The 18,425-nt window shown below is 43.9% G+C and overlaps 2 protein-coding genes across 6 annotated transcripts in view; one reads left to right on the forward strand and one right to left on the reverse strand.

The window, feature by feature from the left end:
• iqsec3a (IQ motif and Sec7 domain ArfGEF 3a) overlaps nt 1-11,845 on the forward strand; it is a 190,835-nt gene extending 178,990 nt beyond the window's left edge. For 2 of the 5 annotated variants that reach the window (XM_071332177.1, XM_071332181.1), the window contains one exon: nt 8,174-11,845. In XM_071332177.1, the coding sequence (XP_071188278.1) occupies nt 8,174-8,674 (501 nt within the window). In that variant the 3' untranslated portion in view covers nt 8,675-11,845. The remainder of the gene's footprint in view (nt 1-8,173) is intronic. The other 3 variants (XM_071332178.1, XM_071332179.1, XM_071332180.1) reach the window with 3 other exon arrangements.
• Nucleotides 11,846-13,087: 1,242 nt separating this feature from the next.
• LOC139533283 (uncharacterized) overlaps nt 13,088-18,425 on the reverse strand; it is a 54,265-nt gene continuing 48,927 nt past the window's right edge. The window contains exons 32-34 of the mRNA XM_071331352.1: nt 17,945-18,045; nt 16,048-16,215; nt 13,088-14,229 (exon numbers count right to left, since the gene is read on the reverse strand). Of these exons, the coding sequence (XP_071187453.1) occupies nt 14,134-14,229; nt 16,048-16,215; nt 17,945-18,045 (365 nt within the window). The 3' untranslated portion in view covers nt 13,088-14,133. The remainder of the gene's footprint in view (nt 14,230-16,047; nt 16,216-17,944; nt 18,046-18,425) is intronic.

The raw sequence follows: 18,425 nt of genomic DNA on the forward strand, positions 1-18,425 counted from the left end.
TGTCTTGTTGAAAAACAAATGATAGTCCCACTAAGCGCAAACCAGATGGGATGGCGTATTGCTGCAGAATGCTGTGGTAGCCATGCTGGTTAAGTGTGCCTTGAATTTTAAATAAATCACCGACAGTGTCACCAGCAAAGCACCATCACACCTCCTCCTCCATGCTTCACGGTGGGAACTACTCATTCAGAGATCATCCGTTCATCTACTCTGCGTCTCACAAAGACATGGCGGTTGGAACCAAAAATCTCAAATTTGGACTCATCAGACAAAGGACAGATTTCCTCCGGTCTAATGTCCATTGCTTGTGTTTCTTGGCCCAAGCAAGTCTCTTCTTCTTATTGGTGTCCTTTAGTAGTGGTTTCTTTGCAGCAATTCGACCATGAAGGACTGATTCACGCAGTCTCCTCTGAACAGTTGATGTTGAGATGTGTCTGTTACTTGAACTCTATGAAGAATTTATATGGGCTGCAATTTCTGATGCTCATAACTCTAATGAACTAATCCTCTGCAGCAGAGGTAACTCTGGGTCTTCCTTTCCTGTGGCGGTCCTCATGAGAGCCAGTTTCATCATAGCGCTTGATGGTTTTTGCGACTGCACTTGAAGAAACTTTAAATGTTCTTTGTGTCTTAACTGTCGTTTCTCTTTGCTTATTTGAGCTGTTCTTTCCATAATATGGACTTGGTCTTTTATCAAATAGGGCTATCTTCTGTATACCCCCCTACCTTGTCACAACAGAACTGATTGGCTCAAATGCATTAAGAAGGAAAGAAATTCCACAAATTAACTTTTAACGAGGCACACCTGTTAATTGATATGCAAAGCTGTCATCAATGCAAAGGGTGGCTACTTTGAAGAATCTCAAGTATAAAATATATTTAGAATTTTCTAACAGTTTTTTGGTTACTATATGATTCCATATGTTTTATTTCATAGTTTTGATGTCTTCACTATTATTCTACAATGTAGAAAATAGTAAAAAATAAATAAAAACCCTTGAATGAGTAGGTGTGTCCAAACGTTTGACTGGTACTGTAAATGTCCTTAGTAATTGTTCTAGGTAGGTAGGTAATAGTAATAGGTAGAAACATAGGAAGTGGTTACTGCATTATATACAGTTGAAGTCGGAAGTTTACATACACCTTAGCCAAATACATTTAAACTCAGTTTTTCACAATTCCTGACATTTAATCCTCGTAAGAATTCCCTGTCTTAGGGCAGTTAGGATCAACACTTTATTTTAAGAATGTGAAATGTCAGAATAATAGTTGAGAATTATTTATTTCAGCTTTTATTTCTTTCATCACATTCCCAGTGGGTCAGAAGTTTACATACACTCAAATAGTATTTGGTAGCATTGCCGTTAAATTGTTTAACTTGGGTCAAACGTTTCGGGTAGCCTTCCACAAGCTTCCCACGCTAAGTTAGGTGAATTTTGGCCCATTCCTCCTGACAGAGCTGGTGTAACGGAGTCAGGTTTGTAGGCCTGCTTGCTCACCCACGCTTTCAATTCTGCCCACAAATGTTCTATGGGATTGAGGTCAGGGCTTTGTGATGGCCACTCCAATACCTTGATTTTGTTGTCCTTAAGCCATTTTGCCACAACTTTGGAAATATGCTTGGGTTCATTGTCCATGTGGAAGACCCATTTGCGACCAAACTTGAACTTCCTGACTGATGTCTTGAGATGTTGTTTCAATATATCCACATAATTGTCCTTCCTCATGATGCCATCTATTTTGTGACGTGCACCAGTCCCTCCTGCAGCAAAGCACCCCACAACATGATGCTGCCACCCCGTGCTTCACAGTTGGGATGGTGTTCTTCGGCTTGCAAGCCTCCCCCTTTTTCCTCCAAACATAACGATGGTCATTATGGCCAAACAGTTCTGTTTTTGTTTCATCAGACCAGATGATATTTCTCCAATAAGTACGATCTTTGTCCCCATGTGCAGTTGCAAACCGTAGTCTGGCTTTTTTTTATGGCGGTTTTGGAGTGGTGGCTTCTTCCTTGCTGAGCAGCCTTTCAGGTTATGTTGATATAGGCCTCGATTTACTGTGGATATAGATACTTTTGTACCTGTTTCCTCCAGCATCTTCACAAGGTCCTTTGCTGCTGTTCTGGGATTGATTTGCACTTTTCGCACCAAAGTACATTCATCTCTAGGATACAGAACGCGTCTACTTCCTGAGCGGTATGACGGCTGCGTTGTCCCATGGTGTTTATACTTGCATACTATTGTTTGTACAGATGAACGCGGTACCTTCAGGTGTTTGGAAATTGCTCCCAAGGAGGTCTTGGCTGATTTCTTTTGATTTTCCCATGAAGTCAAGCAAAGAGGCACTGAGTTTGAAGGTAGGCCTTGAAATACATCCACAGGTACACCTTCATTTAAATCAATCAGAAGCTTCTTAAGCCATAACATGACTGTTTAAAGGCACAGTCAACTTAGTGTATTTAAACTTCTGACCCACTGGAATTGTGATACAGTGAATTATAAGTGAAATAATCTGTCTGTAAACAATTGTTTGAAAAATGACTTGTGTCATGCTCAAAGTAGATGTCCTAACCGACTTGCCAAAACTATTGTTTGTTAACAATAAATTTGTGGAGTGGTTGAAAAACAAGTTTTAATGACCCCAGCCTAAGTATATGTAAACTTCCGACTTCAACTGTATAGCCTGGGCCAGAGGTTTGGAGGTGGCCCTTGGGGCTTTCAGGTGAGTGAGAAAATAAGAGAATCGAAATGGCAAATTACCATGGTAAATTACCATAATTCTAGAGGGTGTTTCAACTTTTATTCAGTTGACATAACCTACCACAATACAGCTGTGTGTGTATGTTTCTGTGAGAAAACGTAGCATTCCACATTCCACATGATCAGCAGAACTACAGTACCCAGAGGGATTTGCAATTACCACTCTGGTGGTGCTACATGACCTTTTGTATCCCTCCGCCAGAGGACTGGTGCACAGAGGCAAACACACCCGGCCAATGTGACATTCAGGGCCTGTTTAACAAGAGGCAGTGTGCTTGGTCTCCATTGAAACAAGGCTTTATTTGTTCTAACAGTCCACGGGCCCACTTCGGTATCAGTTCATTTGGTTTTGATCATCTTTAAGATACATTATACATACAGTATCTGCTGGGTTAAAGGACTGGGTTAAATGCAGATTTGGAGTTGTATTATTAGTGATGGAGGTGTATTGTAGTTGTAGGTGTGTCGTACCTCCCAAGGCCAAGGTGGCTAGTGTAGGTGTTGGTCTTAGAGATCATGTCCCTTCGCTCTACCCCTACAGTCTCTTACCTCCTCCCCACGCTGAAACGTCAACCCCCTGTGAGCGAGGACGTAAGCTGTCGAAATGCAGCGGTGCTGGGTATAGAGTTTGATAGCCCCGTCTCCAGGAGACAACCAGATAGGGTGCCGCCAACGCCACCGCATCCCCCTGTGAGCTCTCAATACGCGGGGGGCTCCATTTGCCCTTGCCCACCTCTGCTCTGCCATGAGTCTATTTAGTCTGAATAAAGTGTAGCATGTATAGAGAAAGGTTTTTCATTGATTAATTATGTGCCATTAATGATATCTGAAGTCACAGTCATTAATCACATAACAACAGGTGGATTCATGTTGTACCCATGATCTATATACAGCCTGTAAGACACAATCTGCAGTATGTCCAGCTTGCTGAATATGTGTGACAGAGGGAGAGATGGAAGGAGAAAGGGCGGGAGGGAGGAGGGAGAGAAATCAAAGGCAGAGCGTGACTCATTGTTCGTTAAGGACGGATGATAAAAGATAAAATATCTAGTTTATTACATTATGAATAAATGTACATCAAAAGCCCCGATGGAAATGGCATCCATGTCATCCGTCTAGCTTAAGGGCAATACGGAGCTGAAACCCTCATGAAAAATCAATATGGACCTGCCAATAGTCATTCTTGTCACAGTTCCATTACCAAGCTTGCATAATAATCTAAAGCAGGGCTCCCCAACTGGTGGCCCGTGGGCCGAGGTTGGCACGCGGGGGTTTTTATTTGGCCCCCCAAGTTTACTGAGCAAAACATTTTCATTGTTGGACATAAAAGACTAACATAACAACAGACACCAGGAAATCAACTCCAAGTTATTTTAATTTGGGAAATCTGTTCCCAAATATTCCCACCGGGGCCTAAACATTCATTTTTGGTCCACCAGCCACTGTGTCAAGTAGATGAAAAAATCTGTCTCACTTTACTGACCTGTACCTGCTCCTCCAAAAATGAATAAGTTGAAGTGTACCTATGATAAAAATTACAGACCTCTACATGCTTTGTAAGTAGGAAAACCTGCAAAATCGTCAGTGTATCAAATACTTGTTCTCCCCACTGTATCAGCGCTTCACTCACAGTGCGCAAAGCTGTTGCTGCGCAAGGTGGGATGTAGGATTCAGATTTCTTTGTGCGATTAGCAGCTATGAAACAAAGCAGCAGAAATACTTTGAAAACAACCACATCAGCATTTTTCTGCTACAAATCGCACATTATGTTCATACTTGACCTTTGACTCTATTTTTATTCACAAATGCGAACATAATGCTCCACTGTAGAGCCCTGCAAATTGACCACCCGCCAACGTGGCTGGTGAAATAGACATTCTTACCCGACAATATCTAAATCTACCTGCATTTGGCGGGTGGCTGGTGTTCATTTCATGCCCTGATTCCCACGCATAATAGAGAGACGTGATCATACTGTATATAAATGTAAGCGAGGTTTGAAATGATTATGTTCTAATCAAATATTATATCTGTTTGGGCTTCTTGCAGTCAATTTGCAATCTACAAATGATTTGTAATTATCTTCCGGCCACCTGACCATCCACTCAATAAATAATGGTCCCGCAGTTGAATCTAGTTGATGATCCCTGGTCTAAAGCCTAGCCTACCATCCCAAAGTCCCTTCCTATGTTAGTCGCTCCTATCTTACAGTGCCTTTGGAAAGTATTCAGACCCTTTGACTTTTTATACATTTTGTTAGGTTACAGCCTTATTCTAAAATGTATTAAATTGTTTTTTTCTCCTCAATCTAAACACAATACCCCATAATGAAAAAGCAAAAACTGTTTTTTAGAAATGTTTGCAATTTTTTTTTTTTTTTTTTTATGAACTGAAATATCACATTTACATACTGAAATTATTAAGACCCTTTACTCAGTACTTTGTTCAAGCACCTTTGGCAGCGATTACAGCCTCGAGTCTTCTTGGGTATGAGACTATAAGCTTGGCATACCTGTATTTGGGGAGTTTCTCCAATTATTCTCTGCAGATCCTCTCAAGCTCTGTCAGGTTGGATGGGGAGCGTCGCTGCACAGCTATTTTCAGGTCTCTCCAGAGATATTCTATCAGGTTTAAGTCCGGGCTCTGGCTGCACTCAAGGGCATTCAGAGACTTGTCCCGAAGCCACTCTTGCGTTGTCTTGGCTGTCTGCTTAGGGTCATTGTCCTGTTGGAAGGCGAACCTTTGCCACAGTCTGAGATCCTGAGAGCTCTGGAGAAGGTTTTCATCAAGGATCTCTCTGTACTTTGCTCTGTTCATCTTTGCCTCGATCCTGACTAGTCTCCCAGTCCCTGCCGCTGAAAAACATCCCCACAGCATGATTCTGCCACCACCATGCTTCACTGTAGAGATAGTGCCAGTTTGCTCCAGACGTGACGCTTGGCATTCAGGCCAAAGAGTTTAATCTTGGTTTCCTCAGACCAGAGAATCTTGTTTCTCATGGTCTGAGAGTCTTTAGGTGCCATTTGGCGAACTCCAAGCGGGCTGTCATGTGCCTTTTACTGAGGAGTGGCTTCCGTCTGGCAACTCTACCATAAAGACCTGATTGGTGGAGTGTTGCAGCGATGGTTGTCCTTCTGGAAGGTTCTCCCGTTTCCACAAAGGAATTCTTGAGCTCTGTGAGAGTGACCATTGGGTTTTTGACCAAGGTCTTTCTCCCCAGATTGCTCATTTTGGCAGGTCGGTCAGCTCTAGGAAGAGTCTTGGTGGTTCCAAACTTCTTCCATTTAAGAATAATGGAGGCCACTGTGTTCTTGGGGACCTTCAATTCTGCAGAAATGTTTTGGTACCCTTCCCCAGATCTGTGCCTCAACACAATTCTGTTCGGAGCTCTACGGACAATTCCTTCGACCTCATTGCTTGGTTTTTGCTCAGACATTTACTGTCAGCTGTGGGACCTTATATAGACATGTGTGTGCCTTTCCAAATCATGTCCTATCAATTGAATTTACCACAGGTGTAGTCCAATCAAGTTGTAGAAACATCTCAAGGATGATCAATGGAAACAGGATGCACCTGAGGATGCACCTCAATTTCGAGTCTCACAGCAAAGGGTCTGAATAGATATGTAAATAAGGTATTTCTGTTTTTAAGGTTTTATATATTTGCAAAAATTAGCAAAAAACAGTTTTCGCTTTGTCATTATGGGGTATTATGTGTAGATTGCTGAGGAGATTTTTTTATTTAATCCATTTTAGAATAAGGTTGTAATGTAACAAAATGTGGAAAAGTTAAGGGGTCTGAATACTTTCCAAAGACACTTTAAGTGTTTAATCATTTCCATAACGAAAGGGAACATATTCCTCCATGACAAGCACTTCCTGGTGGAAATTACACATGCCTGCATACATAATGAGGCTGATTTAGATCTAATTTGCATACGAGCTACACCGCAAATGTGTTCAGCGGCTGATTAGCAGACTCCACCGAGAATCCACCTACAAGTGCTCTGTAATGAAACTCAGCTCATTCTGGGTGTGTAGACAACTAGACATTTCCCAACATATCTCTTCGTTCCAAGACCCATATGTTTGGGGAGATGAGGGGAACTGTGGAAGGTACCCAAGCTGCATGAGTACTGCTGGGGAGGAGTCATACAGCTGATTAGCCAAGTAGTGGCCTTTCACCCTTCAAGCAAAGCAGTGCTCGCTTTGAGACTGAATGGAAGCATAGTGTTTATAGTGAATTAAGAAGTCCATTTGTTGCGAAACATGCGCAAATGTGTTATGCCATCGAAGACTTGAACATACTTGCTCTTGTAGCTTTTAAGGACGTTTTCAAAACATGGGAATACTGTTTGTAGTCATAGGACTAAATAGGAATGGAAGACAAAGTAATTCTCCCTGCAACACCAAACTATGTAGGATGTACACAACCCCCAGTGAGAATGCTTTAGTTTTTAACCCAAAACGTTTCACAGGTAGAAAAAGAAAGAGTTTCTTCGGAAACTTCATGGGACGTCATGTTTAAGTAGGATGTCAAAACCCTCCTGGATATTTTACGGTATGATCAGGCCTGCTGAACAGAGCAGGCTTGGTGAGTGATCAGGCCTGCTGAACAGAGCAGGCTTGGCGAGTGATCAGGCCTGCTGAACAGAGCAGGCTTGGTGAGTATTCAGGCCTGCTGAACAGAGCAGGCTTGGTGAGTATTCAGGCCTGCTGAACAGAGCAGGCTTGGTGAGTGATCAGGCCTGCTGAACAGAGCAGGCTTGGTGAGTGATCAGGCCTGCTGAACAGAGCAGGCTTGGCGAGTGATCAGGCCTGCTGAACAGAGCAAGCTTGGTGAGTGACAAGGCCTGCTAAAATGTGTTGTAAAATGATGAGGCATGCATTCTGATGAGTGTTGCCTGTGATGTCTGTGGATGTCTCGTCCCCTCCCCCTGTTGGTTTCACCTTCGTCTCCAGTTCTAATCCCCCCCTTCTATGTTCAATGGCCGTCTAAAAGCACCCCTCCCTCTCTCCTTCACCCCCAGTGTTCAGTGACCCTTAGTGGTGCACAGTGGTTTGAGAGGGAGGCACGGGGGCCCTCTGACTCCTTTAGAACCACCAGGCTCCCCCAAAATAAACAACTGACCCACACCTCTCCTCTCAACTGACACCCTCACACCCCCCCTCTATCCACAGCCTCCCCCCACCTCTCCCACCTCTACACCAATGCTTCCAGCACCCAGTCTGAACTGGTCCCCCCAGCACCAGGGGGCGCACGTTCGCCCTCCCCCTCTCTTCCCCCACCCCCCACCCCACGCATGCCAGTTGTGATGTGGTGTCACCCAAAAAAAGAGAAGAGGGCTGAGGGAGCACTAGAAGGAGGCCAGTCTTATAACATTTGATGCTGTCTCTGGCTGTTTTCTAAACTAGGTGTCAATTCACAACAGGCTTCATACGTACCAGCTCAGCAGCAGCGGGAGCTTGCCCCGGAGCCCCGAGAGTGTTGGAGCCCTTCTTAACCACCGGGGGGAGCTCTTGCAGCAGCCGCAGCTTCAGTCAGCCGCCGGCACCCCCCTCCACCACCTGCAGCAGCTCCAGCCAATCAGCATGGGCGACCTTCGGACCGACACGCTCATCCAGTGCCAGCAGATTGTCAAGGTGATCGTCCTGGACAACAGCGGCCATGGCCGCGTGGAGGCCTTCCTCAGCCACACCCCCACCCACGCCCATCATCATCACCATGCCCACCACCACCAGGTCGTCCGATCGGCCGCCTCCACTCCTGTGAGGTCGCCAGAGAGCAAGGACGGTCACCAGCCCCCCTTACCCCCTCCTCCTCCCCCCTACAACCACCCCCACCAGTACATCCCCCCGGCGGACCCCCGCCTCAGCCTCCAGAGGACCCCAAGTGGCTCTCGAAGCCTGCTGTAAATAAGAGACCAATGAACCAATGACCCCCCCCCCTCACCCACCTGACCTCACCCCAACCTCACACCTCACTCCCAACCTCAGCCCAACCCCACCCACCCCGACCACGTCACTAACAGAACATATGTACATGCTATACATACAGAGACAGAGCTATAAAAAAGATAACACATCTATATGCATATATTTAAGGAAATAACGACAAAAGATGAATCGAGGTAAATATTTAAAAAGAGGTGTGGAGTAACGTCATGAGAATAATCCAAGTGAAAAAGAAGACGAATTTTACTTGATTCCATGTGTATTTTGAAGTATTATGTAGTTTTAACAAATTTCTATAACAGTTTTGTCAGTTTTAACTCTTTAAATATAGATAATATCATTGGTTTCTTTAGTTTTCTGGATGGGTCTTTAGTAGTTAACAAGGAAGGACGTAGTACAAAATCCAGCACCAACCAACTAGATTCAGATGGATTCCACAGACTATGTGAATGTCTTGGAGATTCACTCCAAGATTGAACTTAATCTAAGAACGACTTTTGTTCACTTTTACCATTCATATCCTAACCTCATCTCTACTATGTGTGTGTGCATTTGATTGACAATGACTGAACAATGTGTGTGCCAAAATTACGGAAATCTCCACCAAACGGACTACTTTGTACTCGGCTAGAAGAAAACTAGAAGAACTCAGAATCTCCTCCACTCTCACCTCGAGGAGTACCCTACATATAAAAATAATTACAGCTAGCGATATTTCAGTGCAACCTGTCTCCTTGTTTGCAATGTCTCCTTGTCTCCTTGTTTGCAATCCTTGTTTGGAATGTGGATTTATTCATTGAAATGGGAGAATGCTGTATCTCTATCTCCCCCCTCTCTCTCTCTCTCTCTCTCTCTCTCTCTCTCTCTCTCTCTCTCTCTCTCTCTCTCTCTCTCTCTCTCTCTCTCTCTCTCTGTCTCTCTCTCCCTCTCTGTCTCTCTCTCGTCTCTCTCTCTCTCTCTCGTCTCTTTCTGTCTCTCTCTGTCTCTCTCTCTCTGTGATCTGAGGAGGTGTGTTATTTGTCACTCTCTGTGATGTTGTTTTTCTTTATTTTCTATTATCAGGAAACACACTTCCACTGTCATCCTCCACAGATCCCCGTTCAGTTACTGTAGCTAAGGATGATGGCATATGAAGGCAAGGCAACCAATCAGAAGGCTTACTGCCAAACCAAAAGCCAATAACAGCCCAGGAAATAAGCTCTTTATTTGCTGTCGTCATTGTTATATTCAGCTCAGGAATTCTTGACGTAAATGTTCTGGAATGTTCTGGAATGGTTTAGATTGCACATTTATTGTATGCATGTGCTGTTATGCTGAGAGCATAACTAGGAACAGAAATAACTCCAGGCCCTAATCACAGCCAATAAGACTGGTATTTCCCACTATTCGCCCTTTGCCAGTCCGCAGATCTGTCTGCCAATACAATCCAACCAAAATTATTTCCCAGTGTATTTTGGAGTGCAACACACTCATTATGTTAAACATATGCACTGGATAAACATGACACTTGTAATTTCTCAATGCTGCTTCTTCTGTGTATCAAGATAGCCTTTTTATTTGACTTTTTAAAAGCTTAGTACTCCAATATTCACATCACTCATAACAGCACTCAAATGTTTTGTCTGTTATTTGCTCATCTGTATTGAAGGGGACAAGAATAATCTTAATCTCTCGCTTTTCGCTCAGCTTAGTTTGTTAAATATCAAATTGGGTTGTCGGAGAGGACAACAGAGTTATCTCCATCCATGTAAATGCTAAGGTCAACAAAATGTCATTTATCTGAAATAGTTCATCGACTGCTCTGGTCTGAATGTGCCCATGTTTAAAACATGAGCTACATTAGGTGGTGTGGAGTATGTATTCGGCTGGCCCTCCTGGCCTCCTCTCATCCAGCCCTGCCGCTAGTTCAGATAATTACCAACCTGCTGTGTGGAGGTCTGCATCTCATCTCCAATCTCAGTCTACTTCATCTGTGAGGAGCTCCTGGGAAAACAATCTATTGCACCACGCTGCTGTGGGGGCTGAGAGGTTGACTGTGGTGTGTGTGTGTGTGTCTGTGATATACCAAATGTGATATGTATCCCATATCTCCTGTGTGTGTGTGTGTGGAGATTGTCCCATGCCCACCGCAGCATCGTGACTCCCGCTCACCAAGAGGAGATCTCACACAAATCTCTTCAGCGGAGATCCTTCCCCTTTTTCTCTCTTTATTTAATGTGTCAGTTTCAATAGACACAAGGCTATGTTATATTAACTGCTGAAGGGTGTTTAAAACAGGGTTACATATTTCAAATACTTCACTGTGTCAGTGTCCCAAATAGCGCACTGTTCCCTCATAGTCCCCTACTTTTGACCTATAGGCCCTGGTCAAAATTAGTGCCATAGAAAGGGAATAGGGTGCCATTTGGGACGCCCTCTGTCTCTTTAGTGTTGAACAGCCTATGGCAAACCAGAGAGCTGTGTCTGTATCCATTTCACACTCTAAGAACAAGGTAATCTGTTTTCTCTTCCTTTAGTCGTTGTCAATTCAACATGTGGAGTGAATGTGATTCTTCAACCAGGCATGACATTGGTTTTGTATGTATAGGAGGCCTATTGATACTGTGATACATGCTTTCCCTTCAAAGTCAAGTTTGTTGTGCATGACTGAAGTTGACAGAGTGCAGCACAGGGGATAAATATGTCATTATTCTGTCCATTCACCCACAATGCATCAGAATGTGAGAAGCCTATCATTGTCTTTGTGGGTGAAAATGTGACTGTCTCCCACGAATGGAGTCTCAAGCAGCAAAAATGAGGTTTAGTGGAATTGATTGAATGCTACTGTAAGTTAGTTAAAATGACTAACCTTTTTCTTTGGATATAGACGAAAGGGCTCTGTGATGCTAAAAATGCACTGCTGTCATTTCGGGTGACACGTGGAACCCTTCCCTTCTGGGGGTTTTCTGTCACCTATGTTGTTCTATTGTCACACAATGAGGAAGGGAACGTTTTAGGAGGACGGACTTGTTGAATCTGGGCATAGGTTTTAACCATCACCTCCCTCGATTGGCTTTGAATCCCTCTTTACCTGTCTTTTGTTCTGCAGTATATCAACATGCTATTAAAGATGGTTTCAGTCTATTTACCATACTGGATGTCTCCTGTTCTTTCCCTCTGTTGTGCTGTATGACTGGGTATAGTACACACAACGTTCTATTACACTGTATCAGAGTCACCTTTATTCTCCCAAGTACATTTACACATACCCACAATGCAATGTGCCTCAGTGAGAAGGTGCAGCCAGCAATAGACAATATCCAAGCGGAATACAGACACAAGTCAACATAGACATCATACAGAATGTACAATATCAGAACAGTAAACCTAAAACTCTGGAGTGTAGGCTGATTACAGTGAGAATATACCATTTACAGAGGGGCTATATCTATATAAGCATAGGGAGGGATGCTGCCGTGGTGAATATATTCAGTGCATTGACAGTGAAAGATGGGGTGTCCGGGGTGGGCAGGGTGGGCGATGATCTTACCTGCACTCTTCCTTGTCCTGAAGGCGTGCAGGTCCTTGATGGATAGCAGGTGACAGAAGATGTGCTGCAGTTGGCGTGTGCAGCGGGCAGACACAGACCCAAACCAGACGGTGATAGTACAAGTGAGGATGATGGATGTGCAGAACTTAACCAGTTTCCTCAGCTGGCGCAGTATGTGAGTAGGTAGAGTACACACAACGTTCTATGAAACTGTATGTGAGTGACTATAGTACATAACATGTTCTAGTACTGTAAAATATACCTCCAGTTCACTAGTTGAGGCTGAGAGGACCAAGTGACCTGATCAGGAAAACCTTTGGAACCAAGTTCTAGCCGATAACTAGAGCCAATACCCACTAGGCACACACTAGTTGAATCAATGTTTCCACTTTATTTTAATGAAATTACATTAAATAAATGTTAATAAATGTTGAATTGACGTCTGTGCCCAGTGGGTAGTTTATTCTGGTCAGGTTAGGCGAGGAATTACTCCTGGCAAGTGAGTGGCTTCTCCCACTGTGTCCATTGTTTTTTGTGTCCCAAACGGTGTCCCATGTTTTAGGAGTACTGGAAAGGAGATATCAGAGCTCTCTGCAGAATGTCAGCTGTTGTGGCTGCCTGACTAATGTGCTAGTTAAGTAGAAACACTAAATGGCTCTCACAACGCAACAGATAAACAGAGGAGAGATAAACAGCTCTCTCCTCTGAGTGCATGTCCGTTCCATTTGTAGAGATTATTCAAATTCAAGTGTATTGACCTTTTTGTATTGTGAGAGATGGTATACAGCAGGCCTATCTGTGAAAAGGGAGGGTAACATAAAAGAGTTGACACTCGATTAAATGTATTTTGGTGGTTATGTTTGCTTTTATTGAACTGAAAGGATACCCAACCAAATCCCTTCTCATAGTACACATGAGACATTTTAATTTGTTTTACTCCTGGCTTGTACAGTACCTTTATATAGGGCTACTTTATACAGTACATTATTCAGCACATTGTGTTTCATTTCATACACTATTACAGCATTTGGACACAGAATAATATTTACAGTTCAACACTATTGAAAACGAACACAGTATCTTCACGTAAGGGCCAGTTATAAACATTTAAGAAATGTTAATATATTGTACAAACCGTTATTTATAGTACAAACTGTTATATCAAACGCTGAACTGGTGAACGCTACCTCTAATCAATATGTACTGTATACAGCATCGTAGAAGAAACAGCCATAACACATTCAAATTATTATTATTTTTTTCAATTTATTCAGATACTTTACAAAATGCTTTGTATTTGTTCGTAAGCCAAAGTGGGCCACAATGACTTTGTATAGATCTGAAAAAGTTGGTGTCACCTTATGAATTGTATACAGCTGTGTACCATAGAAGAAAAAACATTGTATTGTTCAATAATACAGTCCATTATATTATGTGACCATTCAGTTCCAGAGGATACATATGGAATGGAAGCATTTTGGCCAGGGCATCTCCCATGATGCCTCTCTCTGTCTGAATACTGGGGTGTATTCATTAGAGCAAGACCGTAGCAAATAGTTTCAAAACATTTCGCAACGGAAATCGTTCACTCCTAACGGAAACAAGAGTTTCTATTGGACAAATTCAGGTAGGTCATTCCCCATTTCATTCTGTTTGCTTCTGTTGGCTTTCATTTGGTTCGTTTGGTTCGTCATTTGGTTCGTTCCTAGTGAATACACCCCTGTGTTGACTAGGTGTCCGGCATAGTCAGGAATTCTGGGTGGAAGTTGCCTGTAGGAAACAGATCTAGGATCGGTTTACCCACCCAAAAATCCTAATCTTATCCATTAGGGGGAAAATGCTAAACTGACCTTAGATCAGTGCCCATGAGTCAACTGTATCCTATTCCCAGTTAGACGGCGGCGTCGCCCACACTTCCTGTGTGTGAATTCTGGTGTGTGACGGCAGCATGTTCACAAGGTGCGCTGGTGGTCATCTTGTGCCAACGCTGTTCAGGACAGACAGGGAACCAGCAATGAGGGATACTTTCAACTACAGTTTAAAGGCGATTTCTCATAATACTTTCAACCAGACCTTGTTTCAAATAGCCTTTGAAATACTTAAAATATGTTGAGGGTTTGTTTGAGCCCACCTGGAATTCCAGTTGGGTAGTGTTTGCCCATCTTTTGGGACTATTCTATTGGTTCATGGTGCCAGGCAAGATCAGTCATGCACAAATGCCATTTGAACCCAGGTCTGCTTTTGACTACATTATAAAAGGTAATCTTTTCCATTATAAAATGGGGCTTTTTGATAAATTACGTTTTATAGCTAGAGCAATTTATTCATTCTTCTCATATGTGAAAGAGGTGGAGTGAGGGGAAAACCGGAGAGAAAGGAAGAGGTGTATAAAGAGACGAAGGCCGTGTTTGAAAGCATCAATTCTATTCAGTAGCTGATCACCGACTAAGCAGACTGACTGGTCTACAATCATATTAAAACGTTATTAATGATCCAAGGTTATTTGTAGATCAGTCAGTCTACTCAGTTGGTGGTCAGAGACTGAGCAGAATTGATCCTCTCAAACTCGACCAGAGACTGACAAGAGTGAAGGGACACAGAGAGAGAGAGAGAGAGAGTGAGTAAGGGGACATAGAGAGATTGAGGGGACAGAGAGAGAGGGGGGGAGAGGGGACAGAGAAAGAGAGAGAGAACAGAGAGAGGGGGGCAGAGAGAGAGATATATAGAGGGGACAGAGAGAGAGAGAAACAGAGGGGACAGAGAGTGATGGGGGCAGAGAGAGAGAGAGACAGTGACGGGGACAGAGAGAGAGAGTGACGGGGACAGAGAGAGACAGTGAGGGGGACAGAGAGAGAGAGAGAGTGACGGGGACAGAGAGAGAGACAGTGAGGGGGACAGAGAGAGAGAGAGAGTGACGGGGACAGAGAGAGAGACAGTGAGGGGGACAGAGAGAGAGAGAGAGTGACGGGGACAGAGAGAGAGAGAGAGTGACGGGGACAGAGAGAGAGACAGTGAGGGGGACAGAGCAAGGGGGGGGGGGGCAGAGAGAGAGTCATAGAGGGAGATATAAAAGATAAATAAAAAATCTAATGGAACAGAGTGAGAAAGAACCAGAAAGAAAGAACAACTGAGAGAGGTAGAGATGTCTAGCCAGTCCCCAATCTGTCTCTACCCCTTCCCCGTAGCATGAGAGAGGTAGATGTCTAGCCGGTCCCCAATCTGTCTCTACCCCTTCCCCTTAGCATGAGAGAGGTAGATGTCTAGCCGGTCCCCAATCTCTCTCAACCCCTTCCTCTTAGCCTGAGAGAGGTAGAGATGTCTAGCCGGTCCCCAATCTGTCTCTACCCCTTCCCCTTAGCATGAGAGAGGTAGAGATGTCTAGCCGGTCCCCAATCTGTCTCTACCCCTTCCCCTTAGCATGAGAGAGGTAGAGATGTCTAGCCGGTCCCCAATCTGTCTCTACCCCTTCCCCTTAGCATGAGAGAGGTAGAGATGTCAAGGCGATCCCCAATCTGTCTCTACCCCTTCCCCTTAGCATGAGAGAGGTAGATGTCTAGCCGGTCCCCAATCTCTCTCAACCCCTTCCTCTTAGCCTGAGAGAGGTAGAGATGTCAAGGCGATCCCCAATCTCTCTCTACCCCTTCCCCTTAGCCCCAACCCTCGATATTTGCAGTATATTTGTATAGTGGAAACAATATGGTGCAAGCATCTACCTATCCAGACCCTACAGACATGCTATTATGGAGGGCTTAGGGCCAAAGGGAAGGATATGGAGCACAGTGGGATCTGCTGGTTGACTGTGTACCTGTTTGATGCCGCCCTTGGAGGTGCAGAACATGTAGATGACATAGCCCGGCACAAGAACCATGGATGACAGAGACATGACCCAGCCAATCCCCTGCCCCCACGCCGGGTACACGTACTTCCCCAAGGTCAGGGGGGTCATCTCAATGGCACTGAAGGTAAACACTCCCTGCACACACAGAAACATTTGCATTAGGTGAGGTAATCGGTGATGCTCCAGGCCGACTACATCGTAGATGTATACCAGACCTCCCAATAATAACCTGACCAGGGACTGCGGTTGAAAATTAGCCGGCAGGCTAAAACCGGCACTTCTACTGAAACGTTGATTAATGTGCACTGTCCCTGTAAAAATAAATAAACTCAAAAACAAAACACCGACCGGCGAGATAGGACAAGCTGACAAAATGGGACAAGTCGGCATGCCGGCCAGATAGGACAAGTTTGACGGCTGGCCAGATAAAACAAGCCGGCCAGATGGGACAATCTCTTGTCCTATCTGGCCAGTCAGGTAAGACAAATCAGCCTGGACAAGTTTGGCCAGCCAGTCAGATAGGATAAGTTGGCCAGACAGCACAAGTCAGCCCGGACAGGTAGGACATGTTCGGCCAGCCGGCCAGATAGCATAAGTTCAGCCAAATAGGTTAAGTTGGGCCAGTTAGTAAGTGATTAACTGAGTAGGGGAGCGCAGTACTCCATCACAGTCAGAATAACGATAGCATCCCATAGATGTGTCTAGAACATTGATCTTCCCATGTTGATACAGCCCTATGGGCCACTGTGAAAACTTCATGCACTACATGCCTTTTCTCAGGACTAACTCCTCCACAGATTTAATCTGGACAGAGACTGATTGTGAACACTGAGTAGTGTTGTAACTGTCATAGTGTTGTTCTATTGTCCCATTTCTTACTTAAGCAATACTTCACTTCATATGTCTGGCAGCTGTGTTTTTTGTATTGTTTTGTGTGTGATTTTGTTTCGTACTAAATGGTAAAAGAAAATCCATTAAAATAAAATACACGTATACTGAACAAAAATATATATGCAACATGCAAAGTGTTGCTCCCATGTTTCATGAGCTGAACGCAGGAACTTTCCATACACACAAAAAGCATATTTCCCTAACATTTTGTAGACAAATTTGTTTACATGCCTGTTAGTGAGCATTTCTCCTTTGCCAAGATAATCCATCCACCTGAAAGGTGTGGCATATCAAGAAGCTGATTAAACAGCATGATCATTACACAGGTGCATCTTGTGCTGGGGACAATAAAAGGCCACTAAAATGTGCAGCTTTGTCACACAACACAACGCCACAGATGTTGCAAGTTTTAAGGGAGCGTGCAATTGGCATGCTGACTGCAGGAATGTCTAACAGAGCTGTTGCTAGAGAATTGAATGATAATTTCTCTACCAAAGTTTTTTTAGACAATTTGGCAGTATGTCCAACCGGCCTCACAACCGCAGACCATGTATATGGCGTCTAGTGGGTGAGCGGTTTGCTGATGTCAACGTTGTGAACAGAGTGCTCCATGGTGGCGGTGGGGTTATAATATGGGCAGGCACAAGCTACGGACAATGAACACAATTACATTTTGTCTATGGCAATTTGAATGCACAGAGATACCGTGACGATATCCTGAGGCCCATTGTCGTGCCATTCATCACCCGCCATCACCTCATCTTTCAACATGATAATGCACGTCCCCATGTTTCAAGGATCTGTACAAAATTCCTGGATGCTGAGAAAAATGTATACATTATGCACTATATAGGAAATAGGATGCCATTTGGGACGTAACCAGTGTTTCTGAGATACAGGGTTAAGTAGGATTTCCCTGAGGATTTAAACACATTGAAAACCAATGAGAAGCCTGAATGGAAATGGCAGTTACCAGGCAGATTGCTGGAGTGAAGAACTTCCAGCAGAGCTTCCACCAGCCGCAGGGCCGATAGCCAATCATCTCTTCAATGTCCCCATAGAACTTATCAGCTCCTAAGACAGAGCGAGAGAGCGCATTGAACAAACTACACAAGGTGACGATTTATAGGTTATATGTCAAGACAGCCCAAATGTTATCTGTCCCAAGTGGGACTGTTGATGTGCTTTGAGTTAGCTAGGCAGCCAGCTGTTGTTGACTTACTCAGTGAAGTGAAAACTTGGATAAGCAATAACTTTTTAAAACTAAATTACAACAATACTGAGATCATGCTCATGAGCCCCAACTCCCTCATCAAGAAACGTGGTCAACTTAGCATGACAGGGTTAGTGGAAAATAATAAAGGAAAATATATTTTTAAAAGATATGTACTGTATGTATATATACAGTACCAGTCAAAAGTTTGGACACAAGAAGTCATTGTCTTTATTTTTTT

The sequence above is a fragment of the Salvelinus alpinus genome, chromosome 11, assembly GCF_045679555.1.
Source record: "Salvelinus alpinus chromosome 11, SLU_Salpinus.1, whole genome shotgun sequence".
Lineage (NCBI taxonomy): Eukaryota > Metazoa > Chordata > Actinopteri > Salmoniformes > Salmonidae > Salvelinus > Salvelinus alpinus.